The sequence below is a fragment of the Gavia stellata genome, chromosome 13 (genome assembly GCF_030936135.1).
Source record: "Gavia stellata isolate bGavSte3 chromosome 13, bGavSte3.hap2, whole genome shotgun sequence".
Lineage (NCBI taxonomy): Eukaryota > Metazoa > Chordata > Aves > Gaviiformes > Gaviidae > Gavia > Gavia stellata.
Window position 1 is genome coordinate 8,723,671 of NC_082606.1, and position 19,285 is coordinate 8,742,955.

The 19,285-nt window shown below is 34.9% G+C and overlaps 1 protein-coding gene across 1 annotated transcript in view; it reads left to right on the forward strand.

Moving 5' to 3' along the window:
• The window catches only part of ADAM10 (ADAM metallopeptidase domain 10), a 50,778-nt gene that overhangs the window by 21,305 nt on the left and 10,188 nt on the right, over positions 1-19,285 (forward strand). The window contains exons 3-8 of the mRNA XM_059824121.1: positions 4,111-4,229; positions 6,203-6,361; positions 14,596-14,699; positions 16,126-16,275; positions 17,436-17,528; positions 18,124-18,307. Coding sequence (XP_059680104.1) covers positions 4,111-4,229; positions 6,203-6,361; positions 14,596-14,699; positions 16,126-16,275; positions 17,436-17,528; positions 18,124-18,307 — 809 coding nt within the window. The remainder of the gene's footprint in view (positions 1-4,110; positions 4,230-6,202; positions 6,362-14,595; positions 14,700-16,125; positions 16,276-17,435; positions 17,529-18,123; positions 18,308-19,285) is intronic.

Below are 19,285 nucleotides of genomic sequence, written 5' to 3' on the forward strand. Positions count from 1 at the left end.
CAATGCATACTGTAGAAATGTTAATTACCAAAAGGCTTATTTGAAGTTTTTTTATTTCTTCCATTGTGGCTACTTCAAGAAACCATATTCAGGAATGATATAGACAAATTTGTTAAACTTCTCTGGGGTCTCCTGTCCTCCGAAGAATTCATGAAGTTACTGGATTTAAGGCAGGAAAGAAAACTGAGATGTATTCTCTTCCACATAATTTTGAGAAGGATAGCAACTAGCTTATATTCCGTTCAAGAAAGGTGAAGAAATACTATCTTTGAAGAAATTCAGAGTAAATGTTAGGAGAACTTCTATATCGGGTGAGATACTGAAATGGATTTTGTAGGGTCTTTGGGAGTTTCTTACTGAGAAATTAAGGTGTTGAACTTAATTTTTTGGGAGGTCACTGCTAACTATCCATTTGTTTGAATCAGTCAGTACAATTTGGAGTCTCCCCACCTATAAACTGGCATCTTTTTAGTGCAATTAACTTCATTGACACTTCCAAGTAGTACATTAAGATGTCTCTGCGTAGCCATAAAAATGGTTTTTACTTTCTCTGCTGTAGGTTTCATGTCATACGTGGGTTTTTATGATTACCGTTGTTTAAAGTTTGGTGATTTGTTACAGTTGTTAATTCTTGGAAGTAGAGACAAATAGACACTTGTTTCCACCACCCACACCCGCATCCCCCAAGTTGCCTCTCTTTATCCCTCCCTCTTTTGGTGGGGGAGAACCAAAGGAAGATTTGTCGCTTCTTTTTTCATTATTAAAATTGTGAACAGTCCAGACAGATAATCCTGTTCCCATCAGGCATGTTTGAATGACCAAGAAAAGACCAATTTAAGAATAGCTGTAAGACAATCAGGTTATCTAATAGTTTAACTAAATTAAGAAATCAAATGGTCAGACAATTGTTATTGTGAAACATAGTTGCTTTATTTTGTATTTGAAATAGTTCTTTAATCCTGCAAATAGAGCTGATTCTATTAATAAATAGATAATTAACAGCATGGGTTAGAATTTGTAGTGTTAGTTGTGTACCAATGCAGAAAGTAAGAAGAGGGGGAAAATTAAAGGAGAATAAATAGTTGTTTTAATTTTTAAAACTAGTGAAACTTTTCTTTTGGTAATTACAACTTCTAACAGTCCACTCTGAAGTGACAGATAGGGTAATATTGATGGAAGGGTATCCCACCCAGAAGGAAGAACCATTCCCAGCTTTGGTGGACTCTACTGAGCTTCCTGTTGCCCCTCCAAAAGCACAGTCCTCTACTGCAGGCCGTCTAGGCAAAACTGTCCCTAAAGCGTGATTAGATGATAGTCAACAATGTTAGTCCAGAAGTGCAATGCTGAATGTCATGTGAATTTGTAAGGATGAGAACGTCGATGACTTGACAACTGAGGAAAGGATACCCTGGATGGCTTCACAATTGAGGCCTAGGGCTAGTTGATCTATCTACTTGGTGTTATTTTAGGCTAAACTTGGTAAATTACTAGCTTCCATTCTGAGATAAAGGTCGTCCCCCCCCCCCCCCCCCCCAATCTGCTGACATATATGGGAGTTAGTATATGAGAAGTCCTATGTTGTGTTACATAGTGTACTTCAAAATGATAAAGAAATTGCTGATGCACTTGAGTGTTAGAGATAATAATCGCTTCTCAATTTTATTTCAAACTCACATGAATACAACGAGAAAAATCTAATTTTAAAGTAACTTTTTTGCGCTTCTGAGAGAAGTGTGTAGGTAGTTGTTTTTTCAGAAAACCTACTTTTTTAACTATGAAAAAGTAATTTTAGCCATAATAGGTGCTCTTACTGGAATTAGTAGATACCTCAGTTTATCACAGAGACAGAATTACAGACTTCTTATGGTAAGAAGTCTTCTATCAAATATTAGAGAAGGGAGAAGAGCTGTTCCAAATTATCCAGGATCTCTTGTCATTTAACTTCAGTTCAGATGCACTTGAAGAAAGTCTGATCCATCCTCAGTAACTGTGGAGAACTCAGTCACAGGGAAAACTCAAACTGAAATGGAGTTTAAATCTCTATAACACCTTGAGGATTGTATTACAACCAAAGTGAACAGAACTTCTTGAAGTATTTGAATGAAGTTCTTTAAAATTCTTATTAGTGCTGGTTTTAAATTTTTTCTGCCTGTTCATTTCTAATTTCTGCCCAGAAGAGCCATACAAGCTGGCTTAAAGTCTTTTTTTTTTCCTAGAAAAATGTATTGCATAATCTTGTAGCATTCTGTCCTACAATGTTTTTCTGGGTTGCTTGTTCATGTTATCTCTTCATCCTCATGAACCTCTATGTTACCAAAAGACAGTTTTACAGAGCTAGTAAAGAGATTAACTTAAACAAGAAGAAATCTTTTTTTTTTTGTCTCTACGGGATATTATAAATACTAGATATCTATCATAAAACATGCCTTTCTCTCTAGGTGTGGCTAGTTACTAACTGCTAGCTGGTGTGTGTTCTTCGGTGACTCCAAAACTTAAATGCATCTATAGTGAACTGTTTCTTCCTTTTTAACAGGACAATCTGACCTCATAAAATACATCCATACTGAAACTATAATACGACCACTGGTTGGCTCGGCACAAAGCCCAAGAGTCACAGGGAGCTGCTGAAGTTTAACCTTCCCCATCTACCAGCCACATCTCATAATTTCATAATCTTGTAGTAGATATCTCTAACACATCACCAGAGGAGAAGACTCACTTTGAAGATTTATTAACGCTTTAATGCTGTGACAACAATAATAAATAAAGATAGTTTGATTGTGAAATACTGTTTGCATTACAGAATAGTCAACATGAGTCACTAGAACCCTTACCAGGTTTTAAATGTAGGCATGGCTTTTTTGTTTGATCTTGAATTTTGCATCTTAATGTGCAGTTGTTTCAAAATACTTATAACTGTAGTGTCATATTATTGAATGTGCAAGTGAAGACTGAAGGTATATTTTGTATATGCTTCAGCTGTACTAAAAAGTAATTAGATTTAATTGACTTTACACTGTGGTGCTTAATTATTTTGGTTATTTTGCTGTTAGCACAAATGGATACTAGCTTTCACTATGGCAAGTCAGCTCTATCATTAGTATACTGTGTATGCTGAGAGACTGGTCGCATTTTTTTAGATGAAGACTCTGACCCAGACATAGTCAACTTACCAGAGCTACTTTTTGTGTAACAAATTGGTGACATAACTATAATATTCCTTCAATTTCGTGATTGTGCAGAAACAGAAAAATATAGGAAGAAAATCAACAAGTAAAATTGGAATGACTGAAGTTTCAACAACTTCACTGATCTGTATTTGCACAATGTGTTTATACAAAATTTAAGAGAATACCAAATGAAATTCTGAAGCAAGCTAACGGTTATCACAGGTATGAATTCATATGTCAGGCATTTTAAAACACTTCAGTTATGTTGCTTGACTTCACTGAACCAAACTTTTGTTTTCGTACAAAGGAAATGTAATATGTTTCATATAAAGACTAGCAGTAGGATTTGCATCGAAGAATGTAGTGTTGTAATTTGAACAAGATCATTCAATGAGTAGAGTTGTTTACATAGTTGTTCATGCAACTCTACCAGTTTAAGTATTTTTTTTATTGTGTTGCCCATCTTATTTTTTGAGTTTCAGTTGAAACAGTAATTAGCTCAACTACATTTCATTTACATTACTTAAATGTTGGCTATGAAAGTAAAATAAGCTGATAGTTGCTCTTATCTCTGCTGCTTCACAGTGCTGTTAAGTCAAATAGTTGCCTTTTCCCTTAAGCTACATCTGTGTCTTCTGGAGGAGTGGGAATAAGTGTATAGTCAAATTGAGCATTTTCAGATTTCTGCATTTAAGTCTAACCTTGTTTTCTGGCTTAAAACTTGTAAATTTAGCTACTTGTATCAAAAGCATCTAAATCTTGCTTAAGAAAATCCTTCGAGGCAGTGGTCTAATTCTCATACAGTATAAACATTTTCTATAGATAAATTTTACAGGGTCTGCAAATTGTTTGCATGAAAATGTTGGTTAGAAGTACTTTGCTTAGTGCTCTTGTAATTGAAGCTCAAAGCCAATTTACGATCTTGTTTTATTCACTTTAGACACTTCAACCTTCGAATGAAGAGAGATACATCTCTTTTTAGTGATGATTTTAAAGTAGAAATATCAAACCAAGTAATTGATTATGATACCTCCCATATTTACACTGGACACATTTATGGTAAGTACAACACTTTAAAATGGATTAAAGTGCAGCCATTTTAAACAGTTTTTTTAATAGTACATGCAGAAAACGAGTAACTGTATGATGAGGTTGTCTTCATTATTGAACTTTAATGCATCTAAATGCATTTAAATGCCATCTGCTTTTATTCTCATACAAGTCACGCTTAGCAAATGAGTATTTTACCTAATTTTCATATCCATAGTACTTGAAGTTCAGCTCTGTTTATGAACATACTCTTCATAGAAGTCTGATGCATTTAATAAAGAAAAGGAAAAAAAACTGTCTGCATTTAAAAAATCAGGTACTGTTCTTTAGTCTAAAGAATTTAAGAAATATAGAGCTACCATCATTAAGGGTAGTATACCCGATTTCAGTAAATATGAAAGATCAAAATCGATTAAAAAGGAAGGAGAATTAAGGAATTAAAAGCAGATGAAAAGAGAAGGATTAAGACTTACTTTATCCCTCTTTATAAAGTCTGTTTTGGTTCTGAAAGGAATCTTAAGATATCTGCTTTCTGAAGATATCTGTTAGTAATGTCCTACAGTCTTGAAGTGACTGTTTTAAACTTCGAAAAGAAGTATGCGCACTTAGCACTTTATATGCATCTAGGTAGACAAATACACCAGTTGACTTAGGTAGGTCAGAGGGCTTTTAACGTGTGGGGGGTCTTTTGTTGCATTTTTTTCTTAGTTTGTGAAATTATTTCAGAAAAGCTTTTGGTTCTTTCCTTATTGCTGAGGGCTGAGATTAAAGGATCCACATGAACCTACTTACTGGACTTGCTCTACATTTTCTTTTAATCCTCTTCATTATCTTTCTCATTCAACCTAACTTGTCATGAAGATCATGAACAAAGTTAGAGTTGAGTAAATTAACTGTTTTGCTGTTGGTTCTTGATTTCCATTCAGATCAAAAGTCTTCCTTCCAAGTACTCTAAAATTTCCAAAGATACATGGCTTATAAGTTCAGGATATTAATGCACATTCTAATAGAATATTGTCTGAAGTAAATCTGGGATCACTTACAAATGTCTTGAAATGAGTGTTCCACAAAGCCTGTTTCTACCTTTTAGTGTTCTCTCTTAAGAGTTGTATGGCATATCTTCAAGCTACTTTTTCCAAATTTCAGTACTATATGAGCTTTATAAAATTCTTGATAATTGTTAATTAGAAGTTAGTGCTGGTCAATGATTAGAAAGAGTACAGTTCTGATAATTTTATAGTGTGATTCTGAACCCTCCTCAATGGAGGAGCATATAAACATTATTTTAGTAATCTTTCTTTTTTTTTATGGAAAGGTTTTTGGGGATGCTGGATGTTGCAGCTGTCAGTGATTATACTTCGACAGTTGTATTTTTCCAGATTGTGACTGTTTCAAATACAAATTCACTCCATCCCACATTTAAACCTAGCTACAGTTTTAAGAGGCTTATGCTTGAAGAGAAAAAAGGATGTCTTCAATATAGGGAAATCTTTCTTTGAAAGCTTTCAAAGTTCAGTATACACTCTAATTTCTTTTTTATAATTGTATGAACAGATGTATAAGGACAGGACTTGGATATAGGATTACATGCTGTGTATGTGACAGCTTTAAAATACTGAGTTGAAATCTTCATTACATGCTTTTTAAACATGTCATTTATGCACCTGATTAGGAAGCTATTGAACTTAGTAACTGATTTTGGGATAACTGTATGTCTTACTGTTGAATAATCTTGCTCTTAAAAATTCAGACACAAATTTCTGAAAGAATATCTTGCTGCCGTTATCCAGAATCTTATTACTGTATAATTCATACAGGTTTTACCAGTTGGAAACTGGTGCACAATCAGGATAATTATGCAAGTATCATGCTTTAGCATTGTCTGCTTAACACCTTGTGTAGTTTGTATGCTTGAAGTTTGCACAGGACTGAAAGCTTTTAGAAAGGTATAAAAAAAACTAATGTGCTTTTTCTCTTAACAGGTGAGCAGGGAAGTCTTAGCCATGGGTCTGTTGTTGATGGAAAATTTGAAGGATTCATCCAAACTCACAGTGGGACCTTTTATATTGAGCCAGCAGAGAGATATATTAAGGACAAAACTCTACCATTCCACTCTGTCATTTATCATGAAGATGATATCAGTGAGTATTTCCATTTTGTGCTACAGATGAAATAAATTTTTTTTATTAAATGTCAAAAACTGTAAGCCATTTGTAAGCATCAAATGAGACTTCGGCTTGCGTATGACACTGTGAATCATGCTGTCCTGTAGTGATTCATATACAGTTATGGTGTGAAAGAGATTTATGGCAAACCAAAGTGACTCTTCCTTATTCTGCCATTTTAAGAAATCCTTAGCAGCCAGGCTTTAGTGTATAAGCAGTGTATTTTCTGCTCGATGGATACATGTTTCTTTTAAAAAATTCATTCTTAAAATTATCTATACTGATTGTTCTTCCTTGTGATCTGCAAAATAAAGGATAATTAAAGTTCAAGTCACTAAGCATTTAACTGCATCTAGCTAAGGTGGTACTTGTGGGGAAATAAAAGCTTCCCCTGCACGCTTAAGTCACAGATGCCTTCAGGGAGCTCTTTAGAAGATGTGGTGGCACCCATTATGTCCCATTTTGCACAGTAGCTGATGGAAGTGTACAGAGAATACTACTTGAATTTGAAGAGTATAGCCCCAGAAGTCTAGCTTTATTTGTAAATGCCCAGAAGTATGAGAAAGTACCATGGAATACTTTTACATTTTCACAACTGATGCATCAGAGTTCTCCTGCACTCTATCTGCCTTTTCATGTATGATCAGTCTTCAGCTGTAATAAAAATCCATTTTATGCTTAAGTAACTTTATGTTGAACCCCAAAAATACTGCAATAAAGTTGTGATTCCAAGTTTCAGTCCTTCCAAGTAGATGTAGGCAGAGAGTCAGTTTAAGATTACCTTTTGGTTATTGAAGCTAACAAGTTCTGTGTTGCAAGCTAACTTTATGTAGGACTTCAGCCTTGCTTAAAAATCAATTTAAACTATAACTTCATTAAAAAACTTGTCTCATCAGTCCATTGTGCAAATCCTAGAAGACCTGAGTTTGAAATCTCATTTGGAATTGGATGAAGAGTCTTAGGTTAGATCACTGGAAATTACTTGAACCACTCTCATGATGATATATGTATAAAACATTTTCAAAGTACATCATAATGAGACTGTATTGTGAAAAGAAATGTCAAAAATAGGTGAGGAAAATCTCTGGTTGTGATTTGCCTTTATATATTATCATTTTCTCTGTGCTGTAAGCCAGTGAAAAACACAGCGTTATTGCATAATACTCTCTCTGATTACTTCTCTTGCATGAATGCAGTGAAGAGAAATTATCTTTCTCTGCTTTTAACTCGGCAATTACTTTTTTCCTAATTGAATAAAGCTTCTGGAATACAGCTGTATTTTATATTCAGTGGCAGTATGTGTGCTGTCTTTGCGTTAAAATTGCTGTGAGCTAGCAGATATGTTTGTCCTTCCTGTTACCCCATTCTGTAAATATGATTACTAACCCAAAATCAAATAGAAGTTGCATAATTTTGAAGAGCTTCTGAATGAATGCAGTTATCATATTTTATGTACTTTATGAGCTACACTTGTTTTCTGACTGACTAAATGTGTATCTTCCTGGTGCTTATAAGAGGCATATTTGAGAATAAAGTAACTTTATAGGATAGCGTTCCATATACTGCTTTTGAATCTCAGAAGTTGCAGCATGCATTTAATTTTCAGCTCTACAGAGCATTGCAGGTGAAAGTCTGGGAAGGCAGTTTGCCTTGCTAGCTGCTGTTGGAGTATTACAGGGTTTGCTGCTGTAACAGAAGAGTAGGGGGGAAAAGTAATAAAAAAATTACAAAAGCCTGGTGTGAAACCATAAGATAGGTCTTTTGTAACAACATTTCTGTGAATAATTTGCACATACTTCTAAATTCTTTGTTATGTTTTATAGGTCTCATTGAACAGTTCAATTTACTGCTTGATAGTGGGAATACTGGACTACCACTTACATAGCACTTTCTGTAACTAAGTCACTGCTTTACCAAGGGTTTTATTAACCCTGTTGTAGAAAAGAGGGGGAGGAGGGAGTAAAGGGACATAAGGCAGTAAAGTGATTTGCCCAGTTCCCAAGGGGTGAGACAAGCAAGAATATTGCCTCATGTCCTAGTTCCTTATGCTGTAAATAGTGGGTGACTAAAAATACTCTCTTCACTGTTATCAACTAATGACAGAAATAGAACTGTATCTTAAAGAAGCAGATAATTTGATTTTATGAAACTTAGTATTCCTGTTTTGTAGAAGTGATCTCTGCTGGAGGATTAAATGGATCACTTGAGAGCTGGAAAAAGCTAATGATGAAATTGGTTCATATTAATGTCTTATTAAAGTGAATGGGAGCAGGATATGGGTTTTTTTTAATTATTCAGATGGTAGTATGTTAGCTTACACTGTTTTTCCTCTTGAATCTAGTGCATCAAAACCATCAGTTAGAAACAAAATCAGATTATCAGAGGGGATTGTCTAAATCTATTCCAGAGAGCCACATTAAAGCAACAGTACAATATGGCTTCCAAATCACCAAGTGAGTGAATGTTGCTGCTTGCTCGGCATGGTTGAAAATAGCCCATCCTGGAGCTAAGTGTAAGCAGCACTATTTGAAAATGTGCTGCTCCTGTTGGTTGCTGTCAATGCAGAGTCTGATGTGCGTGCATTCTGATTGGTACAGTTTAACTTTTTTCATTGGTATCCTAGATGCCTCCAGGATTTCTGTGGTCTGAAATATCTGAAGTATACAACTGCTTCTGTCACTTTCTGGGTAGTGCTTTTGAGGCTAAAATTTTTTTTTGCCTTTCATGAGAGCTATTTTTGCATTGAACTGCAGCTCCAAAAAAACCCCAACAACAACTGAAAAAAAAAGCTAAGTTTTACAGTAGCTTTAAAAATAAAAACAAGCATGCAAATCTGATGTTGCTCAAATCTAGAGCTAACTCCTGTGAAATAGAGTCAAACCACTAGTATCTTACACAGGACAAAAGCAACAAAAATGCTCACACTTCTGAGAGGCTGGGGAAGAAGTCATCTTTGCTTTAATTGGGGATATTTTTTGGTCACCCATCTTTCAGCCTTTTGAAACAACATGCTTTTTAGTGCTTTTCAGAAATCACAATGCAGCATATGATTAGCATCTCAATGAGTTCTTATTCAGTAGTTAAACAAAAGATTTTTTTTTTTTTAAATGGGGATTATATTGTCAACTTTATAAGGCAGCTTTTGTCTGTTAGAGTCGATGTGGTGACCAGTGGAAGGCAGCTTTCTATTCATGACTTGAAACACAAGTTGAATTATTTTAGTTTCTAAACCACTCTTGTTGATACTGTTTTATAATTTAGTGCTGGAAAGATGCAAATTGCTAATTTCATTAAAATATTTTGGAAACTTTTCTTTAAGGATTAGGATTTCATTGGAACTATATTTACTTTATTTAAATCATATATGCTTCAAATGTATCCCTGAGTTCATACTGTAAAAGGCAAAATTAGTATTTCCTCAGATCACAGTAGACAGGAAAATCCTGTTCAGTCCTTCAGGAAAATGAACATGGTCATTTAATTGTCTTTATGGTATTGGAAGAACTATACAACTGAGAACAGAAAGTAAAGTATTTTGTAATTTTGCAAAGCCCTATCTGCTGAATGAACTGACCATTGCAAGCTATGTATTATTAGTGAGAACTTGGTTTCTTTTTTTTCATATTGTGGTTGTCTATTTAATAATGAAGGTCTACTTGGCAGTTGTCATGGGAGCACAGTGGGACAGACTGCTTAGAATGAAATCTGTAATAAGGATTTTTTTTATCTGCTTAAATTTGAATTTTGCTCTGACACTATTGCTTTTGCTAGTATTGGGCAAATCTCTATGGCTGCTGCTGAACTGAATTTTCATCATTTTTAATGGAAGTTTGATGTCATATCCTAGCCCCAGATGCCTAAATCCAGTATCCATTAAGCAGTTAACCTAAATGCTTAACACATCATACTATTTACTGACAAGTAGAAGAAAAAAATTTATGTGGTCAGGAGTCTATCTGTGGTAGTAGCGCCTTTTTTTAAATGGATAAAAACTCTTATTTTGAGCATCTCTAGTTGTATATGTTACTAATAACAATCTGCCATCTAGTTAGAATGAGATATCTTTGTCAAAGTATGAAGTGACAAGATCTTTGGGGGTTTTTTAGGTTTATTGTTATTACTAGTATTACTGTTTACTATTTTTTAATATTATGTCAGTATGTACAAAAATTGAAAGTGGAAAATGGGAAACTGGACAATATGGGAAAAGAGAAATAAAGTATTTGTTTTGCCTGAGGATTTTCTGTAGTTAGAGAACTGATCCTGTGATTAAACTCTTCTTTCATAGATCTGATGGCAAGTAGGCTTCTAGTTTTTCCTCAACTCTGCATTCACTGCAAGCGATCATTTCATGGTAAAGGCATGTGCTTTCTCTTGATCAATTCACAGGGTTGTGGTAGGGATAGGCTAAGAAGCTCTTGATCCCAAAGAGCTGGGAGAAGGCTGTACCTCTCAAAGCATTTAAAAGCATCACAAGAGCATGGACCAGTCCTCTGTGATGTGGGTCAAAATGGTCCAAGTCATCTGACACCATGTAGTTCCTGTTTAGCTCCAGAAAAGGAACTGCTGCAGGGGATGGTGGAAATAGGAAGTCACAAAAGATGAAGACGGAACAGTGCCTTCATGGTTTTGGGGGTAATGCAGCGTTTATCAAAAGAAAGCTTTGTATACAACTTTTTCTGTAAGCTAAACATGGTTCCAAAGTGAACTATCCTGTATTACCTGCCTCCTGTGTTTAGCAGGGTAGATTGAAATCTGTCCATGGGGGATTTGTCTTTTCCAGCACATGCAAAACCTTGACAATTGCTATTGCAGATTGTCTCATGTTCAGTTCTTTATAATTTCAACTGTCATGCATTTAAAGTGTTTCTTATTAGATTATTACTTTTGAAGTGAGAAATACTTGTTTGAATTGCAGGCAGTCAGTATTAAAAATGTATTAAGGGATTTCCTGACCTCTTTGGGAAACAAGATACAAAGGAAAGACTGCTTATTTTGTGTAATGCACTGAGAGCATTTGTTTCTAGTACTGTTCTGCCAATTGTAATGCCACAGAGTATGAATAGAAGTGTGGTGACAGCAGAAAATGGCATTTTGTGCTGGTGTAAAATATGCTGTGCAGTCATGTCTCCAGTTAATTTCTGTGGATTCCTGCAGTTACCACCTGCAGGAGTTGCTTTTAAGTTACACTGGTTTTATGTAGATGAAGTGTGCTGATGGTGAGGCAGTATTGTCCGTTACTCCCACCCTTGTGTAATGTGCTTTTGTTGCAGAGATAAGTGGTCGGCGATATGAAATCGGGTAGTGGGTAGTGAGGATTTTAGTTAGATTAAATACAGGAGAATTTTTTTAATACTATGGTGGGAGGAAAAAAAGGTGGTGGAGATGGAAAAGGGAAGGATCATATCTATAATCCTTTGCTCTTAACTCCAATCTAGTGATAGTACACAGAATCCCAAAAGGTACAGATGACCTCAACGGTGAGTGAGTGGTGCTTTTTGTTTAATATTGGTTATAGCAAAGCCAGTGTTCCACTACACTGCTAATCAAATTAGGTGAGGTGGCTTACAGTAAGAGCATTTTTTTCTCTTTTTCTCTCTTTATTCTTCTGGCACTGTGCTAGGGCTAAGCATACTGGGAGGAATGTGATGAGACAGCAATTCAAAAATGGTATTTGTGTGGTGTTAGAAATTGAAATGTGGGAAACTAATATGCAGAAAATCATTAAATAAATTTACAAGGTTCTAATAATAGTAATTCGTGAACATTTCTGTAAAATAGTGAAAGGAAAATACCAGTTCCTTCAGAAGCCTAGGGTTTTTTCAAAAACCCAAGTACTGCACATTTGTTGTAGCTAGGTCTCAAAAGTTTTGGGCTTTTTTTTTAATGTAAAGAAACAACCATACTAGAATCCAAACAAATTACCTCCCACACAATATCAACATTTTGCTAATAATCTTGTTGGTAAACACTAATCAAAACAGTAGACATAAAGTTGACCAAAGAAAAAGTGATTTTGTTGTATGTTGGAGCAGTGTCTCTAAAATTAAGACTGGAAATACGTTTTGAAATACAATACTGTACTTGGATACCTTTACAGGAGATAAAATTAATTTGCTGGTGAGAGAATTAATAACTATTTACACCCAGCTATAGTCTTTCACTTACTCGTAGACTGAAACTTTCTTTGTCAAGAAGTGTGTTTATTAAATCTGGTTCTTTCCCAGTATGCAAAGTTTACAATTGCAGTAAAATACTTTGTACCTGGAAAAGGACCCAATTTGAAAACAAACACCTATGTTTAAATTAGCCTCATTTGCCATTAACTATTTTTAAAAAAACTAGTGTTAAACATGACCTCTTTAAATACTTGCAAATATGTGTGATTGCAAGGAATGAAGGTTGGAAGACTCCTTTTATTTCTTGATGGGTTCTTTTAAGCTTGTTGGTGCATCTGGTCTTTGGGTATTTTGGAGCATAAACTCCTATTAAGTGGTTTGGTTTTTTCAGAACTCAACTTTTGCTGCATGCCAAGGATATGATTTTTTTAATTCCTGTTTGCTATTTAATTTTCCCCTAGCTTTTCATGATTGAAATATGAAGCTTAGAGCTTAATAGTATAGGGAGAAAATCTGAAGTAAGTTGGGCTTGTATATTGAAATAGTTCAGAATATCATACAGTATGACTGCAGGAAACAGGTATGAGAATCAAAGATAACTAAAGGTAACTGTCAGCTGAAACTCTATCAGAGTGCATATTCCAAGAGTGCATCTACTGTGCTTCAACTGCTAGCAGGCTTTGACTCCACAGAACCAGATTAGAGCTAGTCCAGGGTAAAAATCCCCTGAAATGCATATAATGTGGACATCAGGTCCTCAGTGCCAGCTCTTAGGCTTTATATATCTATTCCTATGTGTCTATTCCATTTACTCTATGATTCTGGCTCTTCACACTTTCTAAAAAAAAAAAAAAGGCAAAAACACCAGCCCACCACCAACTCCCAAAAAGCAACAAACCTTGGTAAAGTTTACACATTTCTGACAAAACCTGCACCCTGTTGAGTTGATGATAAAACTGTGGTTTGCCCTGCAGAAACTAGTTAAGTATTTGCATATGTGACTCCCATAATCTGTACTCCATTATCTCGTATTGGGGCACCAATTTATAAGGGGATCAAATCTACAGAGAAACTGGAGGGGCAAGACCTCTTCACTTCAGTACTTGTCATCTATAGAGGAGAAGCTTCTGCAAGTACAGGTTGCTTGCAAATCTTCAATAGGTACTAACAGTCAAAATCGAACCATATGTCTCTGAAGCACATTCATGTGTGCAATGAGATCTGCATTGACAAGTATTGAAAGAATTATCCTTGGTAAGCAGGCAATTTTATGATATTCTCACTGAGCTGGTTTGGATCTCCAACATGTTTCACTGAAGTGTACCCAGATAGTACTACAGTTTTGTTTTCAAAATTTTAAGTCAGCTGTTGTAAAGAGGTGGTGAAAATGTTTCTTTTCGGGCTTGTTCTGCTTTGCCTGTAAGTTTTAAATATATCTGTAAATTTTGTAATCTGTAATTCTGTAACTTTCTACACACATGCACATATACATACACACAGTCATATCTTATCCTTAGTTGTATTGTTTACTTTCCAGAATGGAAATTGTGTGTTTCAGCTTGTCAATAAAATTGCTGGCAAACTCATAATTCTAGAATTGTAGAGCTGAGTTTGAAACCGAGGATCATTAGAGTTTCAGTTCTTATGTATTGGCAGTTGAGTTGCGTAATACAAACATTTTTCAAAAATTATGTGGAAGATTAATAAAGTAATAGAATCCTCTAAGAATGTTAGCAAGGTTGTGAGTTCATTTTTTTAAGGCTGCTGTAAGTTCAAGCTAATAGGTACAGATGTGTAAATAGCTGTCGTTTTTACATTAGACATGGCTCATCATATTTTCTTTTGCTATCTGTAAGAAAACAACGTTAAGAAGCAATTGTCAGCTTTGTTCTGTTTGTAAAACTAAGAATGTATCTCAGTAGAAATGTTTAATGAAAAAAAAAGGCAGCTGCATAAAGCTTGAATCTTAGAATGCTTCCCTCAAACCACATGAGCAATATTGGATATAAACTGAGTAAGTTGCAGTGATACAGCCGTATTTTGCACTTGTACTTGGAATTTGAAAACTGAACCTGGCTTTCCTCTTTTTAGAATATCCACATAAATATGGACCACAAGGAGGTTGTGCAGATCATTCAGTATTTGAAAGAATGCAGAAGTACCAGATGACTGGTATAGAAGAACCCACAACAGAGGTACAACACAGGCTAATGGATTATATTGATTAGAAATTACTGTAATAACTTCCTATTTCTTGTATGTTGTCTCTTTCAGTTTTGGTCAGTCATCATCCCTCCACATTGTGAGGTACTTAAATTACTGCTAGAGGTTTCTTATGAACACAGTTTTTCTAAATCCTTTTTCACATTGCTTCTACAGCATAGATGTGCTAGCTCATAGTCTTAATGAATCCTACGTGATTTCAAGTTGGAAGATTTCAATTGGAAGTTTAGATGGGTGTGTAAATCAAGCTTGAGATTAGGAATATACTTGATTGCAGTTGAGAAGGAAGAGTTGTAAGATCCCTTGATCTCTAAGTAATAGATTAGTCCTTGAAGAGTAACTGTCAGATTTTCAAGTTACGTTAATGTAGCACACTTGTAATATCTGAGTGCTTTCAGTGGTAAATTAAGCTTTATCAGTGGGAGGGTCTTACTAGTAATATTGAAAGACTGATGGGGTTACAACATGCTATAGATTGCCTGTAATAGGAGGTAATTGCTCTATGGAAGGGACTTGCCTTTTTTTTGCCTTCAGTTTTGCACCACTTGTCATGAAATCGGATTTTATTCAACACTTTTCAATAGTAAATTATTGAGTTTCTCTTAGTTTTAGCTGTGTTCTGAACTGTTTCAAGTTTTGGCATAATTTTGTGGTGTCAGTTAAGTATATGCCAAACAAAACTACACAATATGGCTTGTTAAATAGCATCAGCAACTTAAAGTTTATTTACATTGTAACTCCAGAAATTATAAACAGTATTACACAATTCAGCATTGGTAACAGTAACGTGTTTTCCTGAAAATTTACTTGTAAAACTTCATGGAGAGAGTGGACCGTCAACCAGTGAATACCACAAGGCAAATGTGTTAGCAGGTACTGCTCTGACTAATGAGCATTATTTTAACTTCATGTTTAGTGTACCATTTGTTCCATGCTGAAGTGCTTAAGTATTTCTGTTAGCCGAGATGGCTGACTAAGGTAATTACAATGTGAAATAACCTGTGTTAGGGAGGGTGCATTTAAGTCCCACAGCACTGTTTTTTTCTAATCTACAAACTGTTTGTTCATTTTTGAAAAGGATTCTGAAAAAAAATTCCAAAGATCACATGAATGAAAACATCTATTTCGCATTGCCTGTGTTTTGTAATATAAAATGAAATAAATGCACAGAAGGGTTTGACTGAGATATCATTAAAAATAGATGGCGTACTTAAACTAAGTATATTATAGCCAGCTTTTAAGTCAGGATTCATGAAACTTTGTGGGTTAAAGAAACAGAATGAAAATCTGTTTGTATTAGTGGAGTATGTTTTGAAAAATCCATCGCTATTTTTAGGTTATCTATTGCAGCATGTAGATCTACAAAAACAAATATATTTATTTCCTGTGTATATGTAGAAGCCTTTTGAAGAGCCTAAGAACAATGGTCCACAGCTTTTAAGAAAAAAGCGTGCCACTCAGGCTGAAAAAAATACTTGTCAGCTGTATATTCAGACTGATCATCTGTTCTACAAGCATTATGGAACAAGGGAAGCTGTAATTGCACAGGTATTTCCAATCCCTTTGTTTTAAATGACCTGCTTTTACTTTATGTATTGCTGATAAATTTCATTTAATTGTGTATGTTATTGCTTATTTACTTTAGAATGTCTTGTTTCATATGTTACAGTGATATTGACATTATTGAAACAGCTTTTTTTATTTCATTAAAAAGATGCTATGTAACTGTGACAAAAGTCCTGGTTGCTTGTGCTTCCTTTAGTTAACAATGGCAGCTGTGGTTTGTTTAGCACCTCTGAGCAGGACTTGCAGTCTGACTTTTCACAATTCTTACTCAGAAAAATAGTACTTCCTGAAGAGTTCTATTCTGTTTGACAGCCTGCCAAGCCTCTGTGTTAACACTTGCATAGCCTTTCATTTGAAATTTTAGTTCAAAACACTGTGAGCTAATGCCACTGAGAACTGTTCCTGTAGTGTCTGATGAGGCAGAAGGTTAACAATGCAGTGGCAGCTAAAGGCAGATGCTTTTCATTTGTCAATATACTATTAACTGGAAAACTTTTTTTTTTTGCTGATCATTTGCTAAAAATATAACTAGTGTGTTAACATACTTTTGAAGTCTGAAATTTCACTGCCACTTGCAAGTCTGACTTTTACTATTTATTCATCACACTGTACATACATAATTCAATTTGAGTAACATTTTCCAAAGCTCTGAGGTCACCTTCAAAATCAGGTTTCCAATGAGTTAGCATTTCTGTGTGCTCTTGGAAAAGGTAAATGATCAATTTTTTCCAAGGAGAAATGAAAGTATAATGCTGTAACAAGTAAATCTTTCCTCAAAAAACCCCTAATACAGTGCTTTGAATACAATTTTAACTACAGTGCTATCTGATCATAGCAATGAACCGAATGAGTATCACAAACAGGTATCTGAATAGTTCATAAAATTATGTGGGGAAAAAAAAACCAAAGATCAAACAGAAAAAAATTTGCTGTTATCTGGCATGGTGGCAATGCAGATACTAGATTATGTAGTGATTTATTTCCATTATTTGCCATCAGCATTTGATTTAAAAGGCCTGTTAGAGTTCATATGGCACAATACCTTATGTGTGAAAGTATAGGCCTTGCACTTGTTGCTATTTAGGATCAGCTATAGTGTAGTGCATAGATCTTTGAACTGTAGATACTTTCGTTTTTGACAGATATCCAGCCATGTTAAAGCGATTGACACAATTTACCAGTCAACAGATTTCTCAGGAATCCGTAACATCAGCTTCATGGTGAAACGAATAAGAGTAAGTTGTATTGGAAATACTTTCAGCTTCACTCATATTGCTTGGAAGCTGTATTTTTCAAAAGTCCTGTTGCTGTTCATTTGTAACCATTTATTGTTAGTAATCTCGTAACACAAGTATCTCTGTAGTAAATGGTTCCCTAACCTAGTGTTTCTTGTCAAAAGCCCACTACTTCTGTTATTAAGCTGTAGTCAATTTTCATAGGAATCAAGTTATGTTTCAGCAGTGTTGACTGTGCGGTGAATAGACTGTATTGCTCTCCAAGAACTTGAATACTAACATAGATAATGGCTATCCGGGTTGAAAGTTCCTTCTAAAAGTGATTTAAGATGATAAATATAAACTGGGTACTGATGGAAAGGAAAAAGAATTAAGAGTAGGGATTTACTACACAGATGCAATTCCTTATTGTAGAACTTGGTTTTCCAAATATGGGGGTGGTAATTTGTCGAGGCCTATAAATCTTTAGCAACATCTTTAACTATTTAACATAACAAGGTATTGACAACCTCTTAGCTGGTAAACCTCTTAGCTGGTATTTACAAGTCAAGTGAAAATTAATCATGTCTCACAGTTTGTTTCAATTTAATTTTAGATTAACACAACTGTAGATGAGAAGGACTCTTCCAATCCCTTCAGATTTCCTAACATTGGTGTGGAAAAGTTTCTGGAACTGAACTCGGAACAGAATCATGATGATTATTGCTTGGCCTATGTGTTTACAGACCGTGATTTTGATGATGGAGTCCTTGGTCTGGCTTGGGTTGGAGCCCCTTCAGGTAATTATATCCAAACCTTCAGTGCTGTGAGATAAAGTATTGTAGGTAGGTACAAAGAAGAAAGGTAGAAACTATGTAATTTAAATTGACAGAAAACAGACAAAAATCTCATAACCAGCTCTTCACAATTTTGATTAGGTATAGTTTGATATTTTTTAAAATATAAACAGCATATCATGCATCACTTCAATTAGCCTTGCTGTCTTACTGATGAGCAAGACATGAACAATAAAGAAAAACATACTACTTTTGTTAGACAAAGGTGGTATTACTTGAATGGCTTTTTATTTATGAGAGGTATGAGTGACCAGTAAAGTGACAGAAGAAACAAGTATTTCTGCTATAAATAAACAGAGCTTACAACTATGCAGTTTGAATTCTGTTGTAGAACTACACTGTAGAATTCTTAGGTTTTCTAGGTAGTATTGGAAGCAATTTTTTTTTAATAAGGTAAAATCAGTGACATCTTGTTCTGGTACCTCCCAGAACAATTACTGTGTGACTCTTCTTGAACTGCTTCACATTAGTTTCAATCTAGGTGTGTATGTTGGGTCTGAAGTATGTCTCTTGATGTAAAAAAAAAAAAAAAAAAAAAAAAATAAAATCGAACAATGGTCTTCATGTGTGCAGCATCTTGAGATGTTTGTCCTGGATGTATTAGTTTTATAGGATGTATTAGTTTTATTAAATGATACATTTGTAAGTCTTTAAATTTGAGTAAATACAATTATAGCTCAGCACAAATTCCAGATTATGGAAACTTTCACAGAAATCAAAATCAGAAATTCATAAGGAACAGTCTTTCCTTGTTTCTTCCCTCGAGTGATTTCTACATAATAAGGAATTAGGCTGAAGAACAACAGGTTCTATGAGACTTAGCAAGAGACTGGATACTCTTAAGAGAGCATAATCAAGAGCTTTAACACAATTTGAGTCATTTTGGAAGAAACATTAAACGTTTATGAGATGCAGCTATAC